This window comes from Polyodon spathula, chromosome 4 (genome assembly GCF_017654505.1).
Source record: "Polyodon spathula isolate WHYD16114869_AA chromosome 4, ASM1765450v1, whole genome shotgun sequence".
In the NCBI taxonomy this organism is placed as follows: domain Eukaryota; kingdom Metazoa; phylum Chordata; class Actinopteri; order Acipenseriformes; family Polyodontidae; genus Polyodon; species Polyodon spathula.
The window spans coordinates 42,799,980-42,823,504 of record NC_054537.1 but is presented as its reverse complement, the minus strand read 5'-3'; the positions used below and the strand labels follow the sequence as shown (position 1 = coordinate 42,823,504).

Genomic DNA, 23,525 nt, shown 5'->3' with positions numbered 1-23,525 from the left:
TGCATGCAATTCAACAATAATGCATTTATTTAACTTTGCAAAAAAAAAAAGGCATATAAACAATCACTTCAACTAAACACTTTGGGCCCGATCTTCGCGCAATCCCCTCGCTGAATTTGTGCAAAAAATAGTGCTTTGGCACAAAATGAGAGATATTCCAAAAAGGCACAAAGCAATTGCAAGGCATTGGGATACAGCAGTTTTTTTAGCAATTCGCAAATCTGTTTGTGCCTCGCAAAACCGTCTGCGCATTCACTATCAATATAGCAACTGCACACAACAGCCAAGCGAGAATGCAGAATGATGGACAGTCACCATTAGTAATGAGACAAGCTGCTATCATTGATGTTGCCACAGTATGTACTGTGTGAACAGCAGACAAGACCACACAATATATCCTGCACACATACATACGGACCATTCAAATACACAATTGGTACTATTTCACGTTCAACACTGCATCGTAGTTGATGCAAACATCATCAATATCGTAACATAACATGGACAAGCACAGCTTGCTATTCATCCACCTCCCTGTAATGCATACTTAATGAGCTCCATCTGTATCTGGCTATGGTGTGCCATACTGTCATTACCAATTATGATGGCACCTAAACACTAAGCAATTGCACGGCACATGGTGTCAAAGTCTTCATGTGACACTGCTTCTACCTGGGTGAAGACGTTGAGGGAGCTGCAGGCCCCACCCCCAATACTTTGTATAGGTACCTGTTGCGAACTCTGGGTCAGTGGAATTTGCCAGTATCCCTTCGTCAGATCAAAAGTCGAAACTAACAGCGCTCCTCCCAGTCGGTCAAGGAGCTCGTCCACACGGGGCATGGGATATGCACCAAACTTGGAGATGGCATTAACCTTTCTGAAATCCACGTAGAACCAAGTGGAGCCGTCCTTCTTAGGCACCATCACTGCTCCACTCGCTCAGGGAAGGGGCTGCTCCACTCACTCCGGGAAGGCTCAATGACTCCAAGTTCGATCCCCCACCTCCCGGCCAACTGCACCTCTGCGGCTCTCCGGGATTCGATACTGTCTCTCTCTGACTGTGACATCTGCTGGAGTAATAATAGCATGTTTAATCATATTAGTTCTGCCAGACAAGTTAGAAAAAACATTACAAAATTGTTTCACTAACCCGCAAAGTTCACATTTCTGATCAGGAAGTATTGTTCCCCCATCAGAATGTTAACTGTAGCTGGTGGGTTGACAGAGGGACCAAAATCCTCTTCTATACTGTCATTAGCTATAAACATTTAATAAATTGATATGACAAATTTCAGATTTGTTGCAGCGATAGGGTTGTCTAATTTCATAGTTTGCTTTACCAACTGCCCACATCACTTCATATGGTCCCTGCCACTTAGCATACAGTTTAGATTCTGACGTGGGAAGTAGCAACAGTACTTTATCTCCTGGCCGAAATGTCCGAATTCGTGCTTGTTTATTGTATTGCTGCTCTTGGCGATGCTGAATCTGTTTTAAGTTCTTATGTGCCAAATGACCAACCAATTGCATGCGATCTCTCAACATAATTACATATTTCACGACATTTTTTTAATCTTTATTTTGCTCTTCCCATCCCTCTTTTACAAGATCGAGGACACCTTGTGGTTGTCTCCTGTATAGCAGCAAAAAGGGAGAGAACCCAGTAGAGCTCTGAGGCACCTTGCTCACTGCAAACATCAGGTAGGGAAGGAGTTTAGCCCAATGTCTCTGCTCTTGGTTGACAAATGTCAACTGGTTGTCTGGTTAAAATGTTCCACCAAACCATCCGATTGTGGGTGATAAACAGAGGTCCGAATAGACCGAATTTGTAACAATTTACACAGTTCCTTTAAACATTGTGACATGAAATTAGTTCCGTGAGCAGTCAGAATTTCTTTGGGGATCCCTACTCTCATTATGATCTGTACTAATTCTTTGCAATTGCTAATGCACTAGTGGACCTCAATGGTACTACCTCCGGATATCTGGTCGCATAGTCCACCACTACTAAAATATGCATATATTCAGAGTCAGACTGGCTCAATGGGCCCACTATATCCACTGCAATCCATTCAAAGGGGATATTATTCGGGGGCAGTGGAACCAACGGGGCTGGGAGAACCTGCCCCAGCGCTACTTGCTGGCACTCTCTATAGGTCGCCACATATCGCTTCACCTCGCTGTACACTCTAGCCCAGTAAAATCGAACCAATATTCATTCCTTTTTGCTACCTAGATGGCCCGAACAAGGGATATCATGAGCCAACCGCATGATCTCATGTCAAAGACTAAGGAACGAGTAATTGTGTTACAGTCTGCCCTGTGCTCGGGGCTCGGGATACTCTATACAGTAAATGCCCGAGTACAATGTGATGAGGGTATGTGAGCAGCCGATTCCCGTCTGCTTCCTTCCCCTCGATAGACCGAACCTGTCCCCAGATGTTAGCCAGCGTAGGGTCATTTTTTTGTTCATATGCTAAATCAACATTTAGTCCCAGACTTTCGAGATATCGAGTGGGGCTATTGTAACCTCACACTAGGAGTCTCAGTAATCAAGCCCAGTCCGTCACATTGGATCCCAATCCCCTGTCCCCGGCGTCAGACACAGAGGAGTCTCCCACCAAACCCCAACCTTGTTTCATTAATGCACCTCCCATCTTTCCACCCTTCTCTCTTGTTTAGTTTTGGGCGGAACCGGGAGGGGAACAGATCAGTATGCAGAGGTAATATACTTCCAATAGCTTCCCCTGCTGCATCTATGGTCTTACCAGAGACTGTTACCTTTTTTTATAATTATGTCAAAATCTGGCCAGTCTCGACCTAAAATAACTGGGTAAGGCAACCTTTTTGCCACAGCCACGATTATGCGGCAGATGTGACTACAAATCGTCACATCTAATTTAGTGAGGGGGTAATCCTTGTTATCTCCATGGATGCAGGAGATGACCACTAACCCACGTGACCACCAAGGTACCCCTTCCAAGAGAGTTTCTGAGATTAAGGTCTGCCCGCACCTTGAGTCCACTAATGCGTGGGTACTCACATCACCAACCCGCACATTAATAATACAAGGTCCCTCCCAATCATTACCCTTGGACTTACCGGTCACTGGTGAAATGCGAGGCCGCACCACACTCCATTGTTGAGGGGCAATTTCGGGCAAGGTGGCCGACCCCATGACACCGGTAACACTCCAAGGTAGAGGGCGCCCACGAAGCTTGATTGTCCTGCTGTCGACCTGACAGCAGGGAGGGGGCCCCTACTCTACCCCAGCTGGGGGTCGACCTTGGCCTCCAATGCTGTGGAGTGAGGCCGCCCATTGGGGACCAAGAGGGTGCTGATCACGGAATGACGGGAGCATGGTTGAGGGGGCCCTGATCCTGGGCAGGCTGTCCGGGGTCTGTTAAAGGCAGGCACCGGTGTTGCATTTTTCAGGGTGAGCAGCGGTGTGGGCATGGAGTCTTCGTACCCCTCAGCCAGTCTGTGCCGAATGACCCAATTACTGGCTTCTGGCCCCAGCAATCGTACGAACTGCTCGATGGTGACAAACTCAGCCACCTCTTCAGCCGTACGTTCGCCAGGGCAGAGCCACCGGGTCACCTGGTCCACCAACTGCTGGGCCATCACTCTGGGTCAGACTTTAGGGAGTTGGTACTCTTGGAACCGGTGGTGGTGTGTCTCCTCCATGATATCCAGTCTCTGGAGTATGGCTTTCTTCACCAGGTCGTAATCCAAGGCCTGTTCCTGGGTTAAAGCATGGTAGGCTGCCTGGGCTTCCCTGATCAGATTGGGTCCCAGCTGGGTAGCCCACCACTCCCGAGGCCATAAGGCTGCTGTCGCCTGCCTCTCAAAGAATGTCATGTAAGCCTCGGGATCATCCTCCAGTGACATCTTCACCACTTTTGGTTTTGGAGGAGTCACTGCTGATACAGCCTCTGGTTGGCTGCGAGGAACATGGCATGCATCCTCTCCATCACCGCTGCCAAGTTCTCTTCATGCCTCCGTGCCTGTGCCTCCAACATTGTATTCAAAATCCTGGGGTCCATCTTTCATATCCCACCTCTAAAACCATTTGTAAACAGGATGTGAGTGGTGCGGTAATAAATCCAATGCCCAGGTAGGATTCTTCCAAAAATATCTGTGGTTATTTACAAAAATAACACAAAAATAATAAACAGTCCGCCTCTCTACCAACTATGATATCGGGGAGAAATAAGGCAGGTTTCAGTCCTGATAAAATAATAAAGCACTCCTTAACCACAATCCTCCGTGCACGAAACTGTGCTCCTTTCGTTCAGGGATTGTGATGCGTGTTCAGTGCTGTGCTGTGCTGTTTTGTGCTGCGAGGGACATGCTCCGAGATTTGTGTTGGCTCTGTGGCTGCAGCTCCAGACTCACTCCTCCTCTAGAAAAAACACAAAAACACGAGACAGACAATAACACACGCTCATTCACTCCAGCTCTCATGTCAGCGCAAGGGACAGTACTGATCTAGCTGCTTCCCCTTTGTAACCAGAAACTCCTCCCTGCAAGCACCCCATCGCCATGGTTTCTCCACTGCAGGGCCGCCCCACAGCTGCTTGCAATAGAGTCCTTTCAGGTATGTGCAACTACATGCTCCCCCTAATATGGTCACCTTCCGGTTTCCGCTTACCGTCAAAGCGGTCCATCTAGGAAGAAGCATGCCACCAATCTTACAGAACGCCCTTTCTGATCGGGAGGGAAATTTAAAGTTCTGATCCTTTCTTACTCTGTCACAGTACCCAACTCCAAAGTGGACTGTTGCTCTCGACACTATTTGAGCAAGTGGTACACAGTAATTGGAACTAGCGCATCGCAATTATCGTGCAGATATTGGTATATTCAGATGAATTTGGGCTTTCACCCAATTCAAATTTGATTGCGCTATATGCATATTGAATGTCCACCTAGAATACATTTGCATCACGTTTCTAATTACCGATGCATTACCATATGCTAATAGGACCGTATTAAAAGAACATAACAAACACCTGCACAACAAGGAAGGCAGTGTGCTGGACAGTGGTGAGTGCATGTTTCCACACTCGTCTGTTGGGCATGGGAATACGCTATAAACGTCACTATGATATGAACATGTTATTTATGTTATTAGGGAAACAAATAAAGAGGCTTATTGCTTGTATGTTTTTGCCGCAAATTGACTATTGCATCACCATCAGCTTTAGGTAAAGTGGACTCGCTATATCATGCAGCATTGAGGCACATTACAAATACAAAATTTAACCCATCACTGTATATTATACAATTTGGTAGACTGGACTTCTTTGGTTTTACGCAGGTTGAAGCACTGGTATATTCTGGCATATAAGGCTATTCAATGTAAATTACCCTCTTATTTAAATGAATACCTTATAGCTTTCCATAGTAACCACAGCCTCAGATCTCACTCTTTTTTTTTCAATTTAAAATCCCAAATGTGCACACTGAGGCTGGTAAAGGATCCTTTGCTTATTATGCCCCCCATGGTCCTGGAATGAGTTCCAGCCCAAACTAAAGCTGCAGACCCAGATATCTTTATTGCAATTTAAGAGTAAACTGTATGATTTTGTGATTGAGAGTTGTAATTGTTTTAAATAGTTGGCTACTTTTGTGTATTTTGATTGTTTTAAATGTGATTTGCCTGTGTCTTAATTGTGTTTTATTGTGTATTTGTTCTTGTTGTCCAACTGACTTGCTGCTACCTGCTTGGCTAGGTCTCACTCGTAAAAGAGGTTTTAATCTCAATGTGACTACAAGGAAAATAAATAAATACATTTTAGATATATACAGTGCCTTGCAAAAGTATTCAGACCCCTGACCAATTCTCTCATATTATCGAATTACAAATGGTACATTGAAATTTCGTTCTGTTTGATATTTTATTTTTAAACACTGAAACTCAGAATCAATTATTGTGAGGTGACATTGGTTTTATGTTGGGAAATATTTTTAAGAAAAATAAAAAACTGAAATCTGTTGCTTGCATAAGTATTCAACCTCTGTGCTGTGGACGCTCCAAGTTTGTACCGATGAAAAAAATTGCCTTAACGAGGACACAATTACCTTACCATTGGCCTCCACCTGTGAACCGTTAAAGTTGCTGTCACATTTTCTGGATAAAAACCCCACTGTTGAAGGATCATTGGTAAGGCTGTGAATCTGAAGGAAAACGAAGACCAAAGAGCATTCTACAGAAGTTAGAGATAAAGTAATACAAATGCATAGATTAGGGAAAGGGTACAAAATAATAAGTGTTTGGATATCCCAGTGAGCACAGTTGGATCAATAATCAGGAAGTGGAAGCTCCTCCCATTGCGGTGGAGGTGGAACCAGCCGGTATTCTCCCTCTGCTGGTGGAGGTGGGAGTGACAAGCAGTCCTCCCATGGCGGTGGAGGTGGAACCTCTAGGCATTCTACCTCTGCTGGCGGGTACCTGGACTGTGGACGCACTGACTCCACCCTCTTTGGCTGTGCATCCACCGACTCCCCTCTCTTGGGCTGTGGACGCACCAACTCCCCCCTCTTGGGCTGTGGATGCACAGACTCCACCCTCTTGGGCTGTGCATCCACCGACTCCCCTCTCTTGGGCTGTGGACGCACCAACTCCCCCCTCTTGGGCTGTGGATGCACAGACTCCACCCTCTTGGGCTGTGGATGTTGGGGCTCCTCCCGCTCAGGCACAGGTCGTTCAGGCTCCTCCCACTCAGGCGCAGGATGTTTGGGCTCCTCCCACCCAGGCGTAGGACATTCAGGCTCCTCCCACTCAGATGCAGGACATTTGGGCTCCTCCCACTCCAGGTCCATGTCCCCTCTGCAGCTGCTGAAAGACCCCTCTTCTTCAGGGAGGGGGCAATTAACTGGGAAATGCCCCCACTCCCCACAGATGCAGCAACAGTAGGTCTTGCTTATACTGTGGAGGACAGCTTCCCAGCTGATCTCCTTCTTTGCCTTCTGTTGCTGCTGCAGGTGCTTTCCCATCCTCCTCTTTCCTCCCATACTCTCTCTTACTCCAAAAAGTTTATAAAAAATGAAAAAAAAAACTGCAGTACCTCTTCTGCAATACTTTTTCCAAAGTACTCCTGCACTGGACACCACGTGTGACAGGAAATGGCTCTGAGCAGTGACGTCAGGCCAGAAGGAGGAACTGAAAACACAAACAGGCAGGCACTGCAGTTCAAAAAGAGAACCGTGGTGCGCAGTTTATTTTAAATACAAAAATAAATAAAATATTTAAACAATAAACACTTTGTCACAGAGTGAAATAAAAGATAAAATAAAATAAAATAAATCTCGAACACAAAACACAACAAAACCAAAGTTAGGCTGGGCAATCGCCTTCACTGATCTAAAAGTTTCTTTTAAATTAATCTCTCCTCTCACTCTCCCGTTCTCCACTTCTGAACACCCACATTGAGGGGAGAGAGCTGCAGGCTTTTATGCAGGTGACCATCTCACGATTTAGCAACAAATGAATCACTTAATTCGGGAGATGGCCATCTTCTGCACAAAAGAGTCTATTTTGCTTGTGTTTCGCATCCATATTTATCCTGTGTTCCGTGGCAAGTCCTCGTGCTTGCTATCAGTCTGATTTCCTCTTTTTCATAGGTGTGTGACACAACTGCATATTCTTTCTCTTGTGAAAGTTTGCAGTGTTCCATTTTGCTGATAAGCAAGGTTTTTTTTTTATAAAGTCCATTATTGCACTATTTTCTAAAGGTACGTTGTGTAAAAGGCTGCAAGCAAAAGTCAGTTCCTACGTAGCATAACTGTGTTTCACAACTGTGTTGTCCAAAACTGCGTTGCCATTATACTGTGTAAGTTCAAACCGTGTGGGTTAGGTCCAAATGTTTTAGATGAATGCAAGGTTGTCGAAACACTTTGGCTGGTATGTTAACTACCATAGTCCCATTCACTTTTCAATTGTTCATGTTAGTGTTTTTTTACACATACTGATAGGGCAGGTCAGATTTTGATTCGTAACAAGACTGACGTGTGCAAAAGAATATAATGTAACATGAAGGTATGAATGGATCAATACAATGATTACTTAATTCTCATGTGGAGATTTAGTTATCTTGGTGAGCAAGCAATTTCTTCCAGAAAGTATGAAAGCTTTCATTGCCAGAGGTGTTATGACGTGTCACATGGATACAGTCTTAGAGATTGAGTTCTCTTAATGAACAAATAAGTTGTTCAAGAAAGTTTGTAAATTATTATAATTATAATTATAAAAGTTATAATGTAGTTAGATTGAATTCTAGACATGTTAAGGAATAACATATTTCACTTGTTAAAGATGTTACATAACCTAATTCTCCGTTGGGAACAGGTAAGATATACTGACTAGTGTGCTGATGAGCTGCTGTCATGAGTGTGCAAGGTTACCAAAATATTTTACAGTTATTCTGACTGATTAGGAAATATTTGTATAGATTTTGTGTGTCAGTAGAACTATTAGGATTATTCCAACTATATCTACTGAAATTTCATCCCATAATGAGTAAGAATAGCCTTGCGCTATATAAGTCACACATGGTAAATGGGGAAATGCAACTGATCAATATCATATTGGCCTACCAAATGTGTAACACCCTTGAATAGCATGTGGAACATATTCCCTGAATATAATATACCTGATAATATGATCCAAAGTGGGATTGTAGACTTTGTTGTGAGAGGAGAGCTTTTTTACTGGACACTTCAACAAAATTAGTTTCTAAACCAGTGGACCAGAGCCGCAGTAGTGCTTTTTTTGCAGACCACTGTAAATCCCAAGTAAAAAGCAGTCTGGGCGATCAAATGCTTTACAGCTTTAAAAGCATTAGTACTTCAATATAGTAATACGAATATGGTTATTATATATTTAGCCTTCAGGCTATGCATGCATAATCCTAAAAATGCCCAACACTAAATTCTAGAATATTTTATATCACACAGTGTCGGAGTGATTTTGGCCCATTCTTCTCGGCGGATTTGCTCCAGGTTGTTCAGGTTGGTTGGATGACACTTGTGGACCGCAAGTTTCAAATAGTGCCACAGATTCTCAATGGGATTGAGATCAGGACTCTGACTGGGCCACTGTATATATATATATATATATATATATATATATATATATATATATATATATCACTATCACTTGCTTTAAGACTAAAACATTATTTATATATCTTAGTTATAGCAATGCAAAAATATAAAAGAGATATTAAATTCAAATATATGCTTACCTTGCAGTGTATGGAAGTGTAGTGAGGGATATATTGAAAATTAAGAACTATTTTCAAAAGGCAGAGACTTGTGAATACGACCAAACAGCAATCAGTTTTTCAGAGATCCTTAGAGCATGGACCACACATGTAGTTAGCAAGTTGAGTGATACTTGACTGGGTTGTACCTTGGTTTTTATCACTTTTTCCAACCATTGAATACATCAGGTGTCCCAATTACATCTGATCATCAAACTGCCTTGACAGTTCCTATCTTTGAGTTAATGATATTTTCTAGAAGGATCCGGTAAACTCTGTTGTCAAAATTAACTGAATGTGAGCTCATGGTTCACTATCTTCCACCCCTCCTTTCCCTAAAAAATAGGTGAACTGGAGTTCACAGGGTCCTTGCTATGAAATATAATATATATATATATATATATATATATATATATATATATATATATATATATATATATATATAGCATTGTTTTTAATATGTAACACCAGATCTATTTAATTCCATTAACCTCTTAGCTTCATATTATGTTACCTTTTCAGTGTGTTGTCAATGGGTCAGTTTAACTTCATATACAAACGTGTGTTAACAAAGTGTAGAACAAAAAGACTGTAGAGGTTTATCACACGCCTTTGAATAAGCATACAGTGGTCAGTTCAGTTTCATTTAAAATTAAGCTATAATAAACATGTTAAGTATAACAGCCTTATTTAACTGTGCAATTCTCATACTATGCCTGACCTCTCTCTCTTTCTAAAAGTTGCCTGCTCAAGCAGGATTCAGACACCCTGTTTTCTTGCCAAAACTATTGTTTTGATTAATACGAAAAACTACTGTAAGCACTTCTCCAAATTCACTGCATGAAGCCAGTTTTCTCCCAAAGAAAGTCAGTACTTATTTGAGAAGAAATCACACTGGATGCCACTTCACTAGTGGAATGCTCAGTACAACTGTTTAGTTGGAGAATGAAACTGAACTCATTCTTAAATTGATTAAATTAAATGCTCACTCCTGCTTTTAGTCTATTTTTATTACAGTAGAGCCAGAAACAAGCAAAAACACTTGTTGGTTTAAATATTATGTTTCCTATTAGATCAAAATACTTAAAACATACTATTTCTCTTCAGAGAGTTTTGTCACTCTACTATTAGATCAGAATTTTTTTTTTTTTTTTTTAAATTTAAAACCTTAGTAACAACACAATCAAATAAAATGAAAGTTTTCTTTTTTTTTTCAAATATTGTTGAGTCTAACAAGGGTTACCTTTTTGCAATACCTAGCCTCCATCTTTAGTTCCCCCAGATGCTTCTACTGGCACTGGATTACTGGCTTCCAACACTTGTTCAGATTTATTGGTTCAAATCATTGTAACCTGTTCATAATTTGCTGCAATATTATTTATGCCGTTTTATATTTAAAACACAGTACCATTATTACAATATTCTGACTGTGTCAGTTAGTTTCGTTTTTAACTGTAATATGTTTTTTCAACAATAATACTGTTATCTGTATAACAGTTTAACTTTAAATGATTTTATAACATGTATTTCTAATTCAGTTACTTCAGTATAACAGTTGCTAATATTATTTTACTAAATTAAGTCTGAAGCAGGTTTTAAGACATATTCTAGCCTTTTGCCAATTTGTTTGGTGTTGATTAGAATCTAATACCTTCCTTCTGTTATCCGAAAGTAGTGAAAGTAACAAAACAAATTGGCTATTTTTTTTCTCATAAAACTGGAATATGCTAAAAAACCTTATGATAAGGCCTACCAAGTTTGACTCCTTCCAGTAAGTGCTTTCATAGACTGCTAATAAATTTTCTACTGGTTTTACAGATCTATTTGAAAGTATATACAGTATTACTATACTTATTGACAAAGAGTATATCATATTATTTCAATCAATATAGGTTAGTTTAAATCATCCAATTCATATCTAATAACTCAGCATGTTCCCAACAGGATTCAAACTCTGTGCCAGGCTCAGCTCCGACTGGTTCTATGAACACCACGACAAGCCTGTGCAGATCTGCTACATATATTTTCTAAAACACATTACAGTCATTACAATATTTGTTGCAGTTTCACATATTCAGTTTGTATCCCAAAGATCAGCCTGCTTCCTGTAGCTGTGACAGTCTTGGGTCAGTTTCTGCTCTCAGCGAGTCAGTTTCTGCTCACAGGTGTAGATGACAGTCTTTAAAAGCCTGACAGCTGCAAAAACTTAAATATTGTTAGCTGGGCTCCCATCTCTACATTCTCATTCCCATCATCAGTGGGAAAACACATTTTAACTGAATCTGGATCCATCAAGGAACCGCACACCCTTGCAACCAAGGTCTTCCATGCAAAAGGATCTAATGACTTATAGCACAAAAGGGACGTGCCAGAACCATGTTTGACAGCTCACTGATGTTTCACGACTAGGCTGAGGAGGTGACAAATATTGTGTGCATGTCGATTATTGTCAAGGAAATCCAAGTTCTACATTATCCTGAACTTACTAAATAACGTATATCTTATTTCTCACATCTTGACATCCCTGAGTGGGCAACTAATTTATGTTACACCTTTCCTGCGGACACATTTTAATATCATGACAAATCACATGATGACAAAACATAGCATATCTTAGCCAGCAATCTTTTTTGTTGTTGTTTGTGTGGGTCCTCGCCATGATTACCGGCCATATATTCACACCATTGGTTTAGGGCTAGGGTGGGTAGGACATACAATATTTTGATTACAAAAACGAGTCATTGCTGGCGCCATTACGACTGAGTGCGCAGCGGATTGGAAGATCTGTATCTGCAATTTTACAATTGCAAGAGTGCTAATCAACACATCACATAAACAGCAAGTACTTGAAATAATTAGAGTTTTTTAAGTTTTACCCAATAATTTTTCCTTTTTCTGGTCCGATGTCGGACCATTACTAACATCATCAAAAAGACGTCAAGCACTGGTCCCTAAACCAATGGTATGATTATATGGCACGTAATCACGGCTACGACGCACACAAACAAAAACAAAAAAGATGCTGGTTGGACAGCTGAGATATGGTATGTTTTGTCATCATGTGATTTGTCATAATATTAAAATGTGTCGGCAGGAAAGGGTTAAACATAAATTAAAAAAAAAAAAAAGAAAAAAGCGTTCAGGCCGACAGAAGCCAAAAAAAAAAAAAAAAAAACGGAGGCGGACCTGAGCAATATGCACAGTCCCTAGCTCCGTGAAGTTGCCCCCCCTGTAAACAACACAAGCGTTGAATTATATACCATTCGTTTATGCCGTTTAGTTTTTAAGATACTAACGATTCTTTTTTAGGGGAGTGACGTCACTTAGCCCCCCTACAGGGTCAGAATTGAACTAAACTTGTCTTCTTCGTTTGTGCCGGTTTGTGCTGTTGAAACGAACATTTGTGCTATTATGATTTCTGAGATATTAACAATATTATTTTTTAGGGGAGTGACGACACTTAACCCCTTGCAATATAATAAAACAAGGTTGTGCGGTAGTACCGTTGATTTCTAACATATTAGATATCAAAATCAAACTTTATACAAACAGTAACAACGACAAATTCAAACAATACTTCAGTCTATATTAAAAAAAATATGTGTAGTAAAATAAAACATCGAATAATACGAACATTTCTAAAAATAAAATAAACTAATAAACAAGACCACATCACAACTTACCCTCAATGTTACCACAGCACTAGGCAGGGACAGCCCGAGCACATTAGAACCTTAAGGGTATGTTATCTTTTTGTAATTTTTAATTGAATAATTATCTATTACAATTGAGGGAAAACTGACGAAACTCTTTGGATTAAAAAAAACAAAACAAACAAACAAACAAAAAACAATACTGCTACATCTGGGCAACCTACTTGGCTCACCTTGCTGCTCAAGTTTTTCAATGCAGGTCGGGGCTGTTCTGTGATAAATGCGATCCCCCAGAATCAGCTCCTGCCACTCCACTTTAATTTCACTGGAAAACTCAGTTTCCTTCTTTTGTTCACCTATTCCATGTTCCACTGCTGTTTTACTGTACTACCCTTTGTCAGTTTATCAATGATTTGAAGTTTGTTTTCTGTCAGAAGCCACTGAGACACTGCCCTAATAATAGAAACACCAGTGCCTTTAGGGTTTTTTCATATACTCAAGAAATGAAAGTATAAGACACACATAGTGAATAAACATCCATCCACCCATTATCATTAACCACTTAATCCTTTATAGGGTTGCAGTGAGTCAGTCCATCGCAGGGAACCACACACACACAGTGACAATTTAGATTGACCAATTAACCTGAACAGCATGACTTTGGGAGGAAACTGGAGTACCTGGAGAAAACCCACGTGAGCACGGGGTCACACAGCCAGACCCCCTAGGCCAGATTAGAACCTAGGACGCTGGTGCTTTGAGGCAACAGCCCTAACCATCACACCACTGTGCCGCCCAGTAAATAAACAACGCAATGTATTTACAATTTACAATTACATGAAGTGAATAAACATCAACGATTTTAAAGATTCTGTTTAATTAATGAGAAATGGAGAACAAATGCATAAAAAATAATAGAAAAAGGGGGTTATTTACAGTGGGCTGTTACTAGAGTCTACAGTTTTTTTGGGGTTTTTTTTCTCTTGCTCCCCGTCCTCCTGCTCTGTCTCCAGCTAGCTGGAACTATCTTTTTATGATCCCCTCAATTTCCTCATCCGTTACTTTGGACGCCAGGCTGTTCCTCCTAACAGCAAAAATAGAATAAATTAACAAATTATATTAAGTAAAAAAAATTCACCTCAGGGCAGTGTTGGGGAAGCTAATTTTAAAAAGTAAATAGTTATTCCCCCCAATAATGACTTGCTAAGCTGGAAAATATTTAACTACAGTTAAAGCTACTTGCTTGCTACTTTCAAAGCTACTTTTATGTTCTTATAAAAGTATTAAACAACAGATGATATCAACTGTTAATCACAGTATTTTCTCAATAGTCTGTTGTACAGTATTTAACAACATTTAGTAATGGAAACTCTTGTTGATGCCACATAAAAATAACAATTCAAAATGGGAAACTGACAAATTATTTAGCTTTTGAAAGAAAAATGTTCTTACCAGTGCTGGAGAGGAAGTTTACAGAGTAACAGTGTTACCTTCTTGAGCATTGGCAAGGACTGCTTTTAAAATTGATTTCTAACTGGATTAAAAAAAAAACTGTCTACTTAATTATTTTTGTTTATACCTGTAGCTCTGTAAGACTGAATGCATTATCATGGGAGCTCTTGTCACCTTACAAAAAAAATTAAACACACTTACCAAAAACAACATCCTTTAATGTTGGATTTTTAAAAGCTCTCTTTCCATTTACACCAGTCCAGTTCATTTGTTGAGCCAGGATGTTGTTGATGGTCTTGCTGAGCAATCTCCAGACAGTTTCCTTCACATTTGTTCCCCCAATCATCCCAAGAAAAAATATAAAATTAGGTGTGACAAGAGAAAGCTGTAATAGTTAGTTATCGCAGATTTGATATTAACAGTAGACGTTTAAGAAATCCATATGGCAGATTATGAGAACCTTTGGAGCCCTGCAGGTTTTATAGGAAACTTCAAGACCGCAATGACTGATTAAGTTAAGCTATTAAGAGCAGCTAGGTTGAAGTGAAAACCCTGCAGCTCTCAAAACCAGGAATGAAGATCACTAGTTTGGAGTATACTTTCATTCTAATTGAGAAGCACAGAAACAGCATTATATATCATAATTAAAAAGGGCAGAAATGTGTATATATTTCTTTATGGCTAAAATTACCAAGCTCTTCTTCAGATCGGTTTGACTCCTCAGTTTCTCCTCCAACTCCAGCATGGAGGAAATATCACCTACATGGAGTGAGAGAGAGAAAAAAAGAAAGAAAAAATGCAAAATGCAAAACACACAACATTGATCCAAAATCTTATTTTTTTTCCATTTTTTTAATTTTTTTTTTTTTTTTTAATCATTCGATCAAGAAAAACACAAAAATTAAAAAAACAAAATCGACAGTGAGACTTTTGTGACTGAAGACAATAGAAAAAACATTCTGATGGGCAAAATATAGATATTTTCTGTCAGTCTAATCAACATCCTATAAAGGGTACACATCTGTTTTAGCTAAGTTACCAAGTTTTATAGGAATCAAAACCTGTGTAAACCTGCACTACTGCTTTAACTTTATTATTCCCTGTTGTATGTTAACACTACAACATGCGGTGCATACAATATTTTCTCTTATCGTCCTACACAAATATATAATAATATTACAGTTCACATTGATGGTTAAAAATAAAATTCATCGAGACTTATTTCATTCGACCCTCGATAAGCGACAAGTGACAGTTACCAAGTTAAGCCGGGCTTACACTGCATGATTTTTGCAATCGGGAGACTCAGCACCACTCACACTTACTGATTGAACTACGATTTCTCACTGTAGATTGGGGATTGCAAGCTACACACACTACATGTCGCGGACTGCGCCTATTTTCATTGCAGAATCGTAGACATCATACAGGAGAATCGTGGACTCAAACGAGGAGGCGATCGCTGTTGTCTCTGCATTGTTTTGCGCAGAAAAAAAAGAAAACGCGGAGAAGATCCATGTGGACGTACAATTGGCTTAATAGACGTGGCCAGTAAGGACTGATGATGCAACTCGATTCAAGATGCATCCAAAATAATAAAATCTAATCTGTTCACAAAGCGCAACACTCGTGCGTAGTACAAAATATTTATTAGATTAAAAGATTTTGAATAAATTAGCAATACAAGCATACAGTAGGGGTTTGAAAGGGTATCGAATACGATTGACTGTAGAAATTGATTGCCATGAGAGCACATACTACCACACACAGTATCTGAAATATTAAATATAACTGGCGCTTGTGATAGCCAACTAAATGAAGGCTTAGAACAGTCATGCAACGTTTTGTTTTCCCTTTTTCCCTAGTTGGGTAATCATCTGCAGCAAATGTATTAGTTATGTGAGCTTTTTTTTGTTGTTCTTGACAATCAATTGGAATTTAAGTAAGAAGTTAAAAAGTGTCATTGCAAAATTAAAATATAGGTGTATTTTTTTTACATGTTTCTACAGTTATTAAGTAATTTATTTCCAACAGGTTTCAATTATTTGATCTTGATCAATTTGGTCAGGATCTGGTCGGATACACTGGGCCGATTCTGGAGCGCGGCATCGGGCCAGAATCCCACTGAGCCAGAATTACTGCATCTTATTCTAAGAAAAAGTATTCTCAATTGAAATACATTTTAGTGTGTGCACTAGCAGAAAAAAAACAATATGAGAAAATCTATTCTCATCACCAGTCGGGCCAGAACTGGCCCGACAGTGCTGAGTATGTGTGCTGATTACATGACCGTAACGACAATGACCTAGTGCTGGCCCGATTATTGACCGGCAACACCGATGATGAGCCAACAGTGCCGATGAAATGCCAAGTCTGGCCCGATGCCGCCGGCTATCTGGGTAATAGCACAAGTGTTCATTTCAACGGCACAAACCAGCACAAACGAATGAGACAAGTTTGGTTCAATTCTGACCTTGTAGGGGGGCTGAGTGACGTTACTCCCCTAAAAAAAAGAATCGTTAATATTTTAAAAACTATAGCAGCACAAACGTTCATTTCAATGGCACAAACAAATTATAAATAATTCAACGTTTGTGCTGTTTGTAGGGGGGCCAACTTGCTGCTGTAGTCCCTCCCAACAAGCTGTAGTCCCTTCACCACAGACATAACATGGACATCAACAAACAAGATAACTGCTTCAGCTATAATGGATCGCATTATTGAGGAATTTGGTGATAAAACGAATGACGAGGAGATGATTTATCAGTATGCACTACTATGAAGAGATATGTGATAAATACAGCGAACAAGGGGTGGGGCGGGGCTATGCAGTACTGAGTGTCCTGTTGATATGCAGTGCCTTTCAAACCAGTTTTACTGTGAATAAAATTACTTTTAAACAGCTTGTGTAAAATAAACGCCTTGTGCGGAAATAAATTGGACCTGACGTGCCTGACAGGCGCTGAATAAATGGACTGCAAAGGGTTAAACTTTAAATATATTTTTGTTGTTTTAAATCTGCAGTGTTTTTCTATAGAGTCGAGTAACTACCGTAACAGCATCATTTTTAATTTTTTTATTTCTTATAGTTAGTTTTATTTATATACGTTGCTATTTTAGTTTTTTTTTTTTTCATTTTTTTTCATTTTTTTAATTTGTTTTTCCTCAGGAGATTGACTGGGGCAAATACCACGTAGGGTGACCACCCGTCCCTAATTGGGCGGAACAGTCCCGAAATGTAGGGCTTAATGCCTCCGGGCATCTGGCATCTGTCCTGAATTCATAGACACAGTGCAATCTTAAAGTTCAGCACCACTGCATATAGCATATCTGTTTATAGTGCATTATAGTACTGCCCTGCCACATTATTTTGCAGTGCCTTACACTTGCTTGCTTGCCAGTTAAAACAATAAAAAAAAGCATGTATCCTATCCAGACGCACCCCCAGAAATCTTCACATGGTACGCACACCTGAACCACACCGACATCTCATCTCATCCCGATAACGACTCTGCATCAACGTGCTGTAAAGTGTTTCAGAGTGCTGCATTTCTGTTCTTTCCAGAGTTTCCCTTTTTAAAAACGAATAAACACAGCTCGCTGCCATCGAGACAGGACAGCAACTACAGTGACCATCAAACAGGCCACAACAATAAAAGCTATAAATATACCTATTTGAAATACAAACTTAAAGGAAAAAGTAGCTCAAAAATATTTTATGCTGGTTACTCTCCCAATCACTACAACTAATCCCCCCCCCCCCCCCCCCCCCCCCCCCCCCCCCCCCTCTCCTTGGGGGAAACAGTTAAAAAAAAAAAGGTTTAAAAAATATGCAAATATGCCCCAGCATAAGAAAGTTATCTACTTTATTATTAGTTTGCTTTTACCTTGTGTATGTGTGTAAATGACAGAGACGTTGTTTAGCTTTAGTCATTATTATTATTATTATTATTATTATTATTATTATTATTATTATTATTATTATTATTATTAATAATAATAATAATAATAATAATAATAATAATAATAACAATAGGTATTTATTTTAACATTTTTTGTGCGTGTGCCAGGCTATGGATGGAGACAAGAATCAGTTCCAGCATCTGATTCAGTCACTGAAGAGGAGGGCCCTGACTGAGGAGGAAATTGGGATCCTCCTTGTAGAGGACCATGAAGGCATGGATGCCATGGAGGAGGACGTCCTTGATGAAGAGCTGCTGCTGCAGGAGGATGAGGAGGATGAGGATGATGATCTGAAGTAGCCCCAGCACAGCACAACTGCAGGGTAAGTATACAACACGACAGTACACATCGGTATCCTGTTATGCAAGTGTTTTTCTTTCCCACAATTTCCCTTTACAGCTGTTCCTGTTCCCTCCTACTTTTTGCATGTACCTGACCTCTGGACACAGTTCTTACTAATTACTTATCTTTTGGTGGTTAGCTTCTCCTTACAGCTACCGCACCTGCGTATCCTTTCATGAAGAAACGTCATCGCCGCATGCCTCCCTCTGTACCTTCTATAACTTTTGTTTCCTCTGTTACTGCATGCTCCTGCCTTACAGTTTTCTTGTAGCACATTGCCTCACTGTTTTCTCTGTTTCATCTTTCTGTAAAGACAATTTACTGGAACTAGTTTACTGATCATTATCTTATATAAAAGGTTATTACATTTATAAAACGTTATTTGTTTTTTAAAATGTTTTATTTACTCTACTTTTGAAAATAAAAATCTTCATAGCAAAGTTTTGTTTATTTTACCAATATTTGTAATTTGCATCTTTTTTAAATAAACAAAAAGAAAAGTTTACTTACCATAAAAAAACATTGTATAAATCACACAGGTGTACATGCAAAACTTACAAAACTGTATTAGACAATAACAATAAAGCTGGTACAGGAAAAAACTGGGAGTATTTTGATCCTGCGATAACACCAATAACCACAGCGTGTTGATAACTATGGGGAGATCGTGGATGAGGTCTGCCTCAGGGTGCATCAACCAGTCCTAGATCTCCTGGGATGGTGGTGAAGGTGGTGGTGCTGGAGGTAGTGGGGTGGCCCCTGATGCCTCACCCCTCTCTGGCTCTCAGGAAAGCTGCTCACCCCTCTCTGGCTCTGGGGATGACAGCAGCTCCTCACCCCTCTCTGGTTCTGGGAGCGACGGCAGCTCCTCACCCCTCTCTGGCTCTCGGGAAAGCTGCTCACCCCTCTCTGGCTCTGGGAGCGAAGACAGCTCCTCACCCCTCTCTGGCTCTGGGAGCGACGACAGCTCCTCACCCCTCTCTGGCTCTCGGGAAAGCGGCAGCTCCTCCTCCCTCTCTGGCTCTCAGGACGACGGCAGCTCCTCCTCCCTCTCTGGCTCTTGGAAAAGCGGCTCACCCCTCTCTGGCTCTGGGAGCGACGGCAGCTCCTCCTCTCTCTCTGGCTCTCGGGACAACGGCAGCTCCTCCTCCCTCTTCGGCTCTCGGGACGACGGCAGCTCCTCCTCCCTCTCTGGCTCTGGGACGACGGCAGCTCCTCACCCCTCTCTGGCTCTGGGAGCGACGGCTCACCCCTCTTTATTGGAGTGACCGGGGCATCTCCCATGTCTACCGCCAGGTAATTAACCACCATGAGGGCAACCTCTGGGAAGGATGCTGGGTGGTGTTGTTCCTTCCATTGTTCCCACCTCTCCCCATCTTGACGCCACAGTGTGTTGATAACTATGGGGAGATCGTGGACGAGGTCTGCCTCAGGGTGCATCAACCAGTCCCAGATCTCCTGGGACGGTGGTGAAGGTGGTGGTGCTGGAGGTAGTGGGGTGGCCCCCAATGCCCGGGGTGAACACTGCACCTCCTCCTGGGCCTGGTTGTAGGGGCATCCTGCCCAGTTGTGGCCGTCCTCCTCACACCGGCCACACCAGTTTGCCGGTGGCACATCTGGGCAGGACCGCCAACGATGGTCCTCCTTCCCGCACCAGGAACACCAGGGGAAGAGGCTGGCCGGGTCCTCCAGCGGTGGACTAATTACTTATCTTTTGGTGGTTAGCTTCTCCTTACAGCTACCGCACCTGCGTATCCTTTCATGAAGAAACGTCATCGCCGCATGCCTCCCTCTGTACCTTCTATAACTTTTGTTTCCTCTGTTACTGCATGCTCCTGCCTTACAGTTTTCTTGTAGCACATTGCCTCACTGTTTTCTCTGTTTCATCTTTCTGTAAAGACAATTTACTGGAACTAGTTTACTGATCATTATCTTATATAAAAGGTTATTACATTTATAAAACGTTATTTGTTTTTTAAAATGTTTTATTTACTCTACTTTTGAAAATAAAAATCTTCATAGCAAAGTTTTGTTTATTTTACCAATATTTGTAATTTGCATCTTTTTTAAATAAACAAAAAGAAAAGTTTACTTACCATAAAAAAACATTGTATAAATCACACAGGTGTACATGCAAAACTTACAAAACTGTATTAGACAATAACAATAAAGCTGGTACAGGAAAAAACTGGGAGTATTTTGATCCTGCGATAACACCAATTGCTGTGTTTGATGAGATGATGCTGCTGTAGCAAAAAATCCTTCAGCAGCAGCATCACCTGAACCACAGACAGGATCTCCAGAACCATCTACATCTACATCACAAATAGAAATACGTAGTAAACAATTAGATATAGTAAATTAAAGAAATAATTTGCTGAGGGAATTTACCCAAAAGGTGAAGGAGAACCTTAAGATATAGGGAAACAATGTTAGTCAGCAGTACAGAAATACTAAAATGTTAAAAAATAATCCTGTATATATGAAATTAAAAGCATTGACAAAAAAAACTTAATGAAACTGATGCATTTAGAATTTAAATCTTAAGAAAAAAAAAAAAACACTTGCATTTCTGTTTTGTGTATGGACTGTTCTGTTTTATACATTTTAAAAACAGAGAGAGTTACTCAGAGATAAATTGTATTACAGTAGTCTAGCTGTAAACAAAATCTGCTTTGCTTCCTTGTCAGATGCCCATTCTCTCTGTAAGGTTGTCTCCAAAAGATAAGCCAGAACATGCCTGTTGAGAGGAATTATCTGCTGCTTTTCCACGGCTGTGCTAATTTGACTTTTTCTAAAGACTCTGGTAAAAACCGCATTAGCATCAGTTAATTTAATTTCACAGTCACAAATCCCTTGCAGTAAAGTAGAAGGAAACCCCTTTGTATTAAAATGTCCCCTTCAGGTTCTGGGGCCATCAACTGCACCAACAACTCCAGGAAACCCCCACTTGTCTTCAAATGCTGACATGTTTACCCCAGCATTATCAATGCTAGGCCACTTAATATATGGCTATACAGGACAAAACATTGCCCAATTTCTTGGAAAGATTCTTGGTTGACTCGTGTCCATTGAGTTAGAATGATTCTACAGGAACGGCTGTGTTTCAGATCACACATGATTCACTGGAAACAAAAAATGGAAATAGTTTCTATATATCCAGATGTCTATTGCTTATATGCATTCCTTGATATTGAATAATTTTGTGTTACATTTCAACATGGAAGTGTGGGGTGGAGGGGGGGTCATGGAGTTGCGTGTGGGTGCAGTTTTATCAGAACTGTACTACAAAATACACAAAAATAAAAACATGCACATTATTTGAGTAGGCGAATTACAGTATCACTCAGAATATTCAAAGGTCATAAAAAGTTACAGTAAAAACTACAGACTATGCTTAAGTTCTGCAGTTTTTTAATTTACCTCAAATGTATCTCTCCGCATATGGAAATTAGACAATCTGATCCACAAAATCTCTTGCTTGAACTGGTCCAGTTCACCCAGTAAGGGCTGCTGGTAAAATGTTTTTAAGAACTCAATACCAGTGATCTCCTTGTCTCGGGACATTCATTTCATCAACCAAAACATCAAAAATGCATAAAAGCAATGCCATTTTAAAAGTCGCGCACTTGTGTAGCGGAGCGTTAAGTCATTTAAATTCAGCTCCGTGTGCTTTCTGAGCATTCTCACACTGAGCATCTCATTTACTTAATGCCCCCATTAACTTCCAATAGGTTGGAATATTCCTGATACATTTCAATTTTTTATCAGGTTTGTTACAACTAATGCATAAGACCTCCAGTGATTTCCTCAAGAAATATTTTTCCTGTGTTCTGTTGCCCATAGAACCATGACTACACCTATTTGCTTTACACTGTATTTAGTAGGTTGCTATCTTCGGTCCAGTACCAGCATTTGTAAAAGATGCACCTATCATTCAGTGGTCCTCGTTTTCATTTCAAGGGCTAGTAAAGTGCAGTTCTTTATTCCAATGTGTTTCTTAACCCATTATGTGTCATTGTCCTCATTTGAGGAGGGCTCCTTTGTAATTTTGTGAGCATTTTTAATTGGCATCTATTATTTTAACTTTCTCTTTAACTATATTGTTATAATAACGTAGTCTGATAAGCCATTATAAGTTATTATAAAGATAAGTCTATATGTAATATATCAAATTACATAAATACAGCTTGTGTTCTGATTTTTTCAAAGAAAATTAATTTGGTACTTAATGGTGAGTTTGGACCCTTTCAGACTGGGTTTGGCTCAGAGGTTTATGTTGACCTCGCGGCTTTTAGATTAGTTTGGAGGCTAATGTGAACCATCCAAAGGAACTTAATATAGTTCTGAGTGTACATTTTTCAAATGTATCTGGCCACACTTACATCAATGTAAAAACATAAGGAACTTTTTTTCTTATGCAACTAAACAGGCAATCAAACTCACAGAAAAAGCTTATTCTCATTGGGAAAATGCTAATTTTTTTTATTACGATCACAATATTTGTTATACGTCACTGATTTTTCCATAAAAAATAGTTTTACCAATAAAAAAATCTATTTTAATGTTCCATTTGTTGCCAAATATTGTGATGACCAGTGTAAGGAAGAGGGGCTATAATATGAACCACATATTTCCATGTGATACATATTCAGATACTATCTTTTAAATTGTTCAGGCAATACTGCAGTTGTTAAAATGGCCATTGCAATTACATGAAAATGCAATATGTAATGACAAATGCCAATATAGGGAGCAGGAAAATCTTTGCAGAGTTAGATAATGTTTATTGTCTTTCCCTCTTAGAAATAATTAGTTCTTCCAATGAGAACTCTATTTTCTATATCAG

The 23,525-nt window shown here is 40.1% G+C and overlaps 1 protein-coding gene across 7 annotated transcripts in view; it reads right to left on the bottom strand.

Moving 5' to 3' along the window:
• The window catches only part of LOC121314558 (C-C chemokine receptor type 4-like), a 46,398-nt gene that overhangs the window by 6,472 nt on the left and 16,401 nt on the right, over positions 1 to 23,525 (bottom strand). Inside the window, exons 2-4 of one of the 7 annotated variants that reach the window (XM_041247957.1) lie at positions 15,063 to 15,130; positions 14,573 to 14,693; positions 730 to 1,070 (exon numbers count right to left, since the gene is read on the bottom strand). In XM_041247957.1, coding sequence (XP_041103891.1) covers positions 730 to 924 — 195 coding nt within the window. In that variant the 5' untranslated portion in view covers positions 925 to 1,070; positions 14,573 to 14,693; positions 15,063 to 15,130. The other 6 variants (XM_041247959.1, XM_041247963.1, XM_041247964.1 and 3 more) reach the window with 6 other exon arrangements.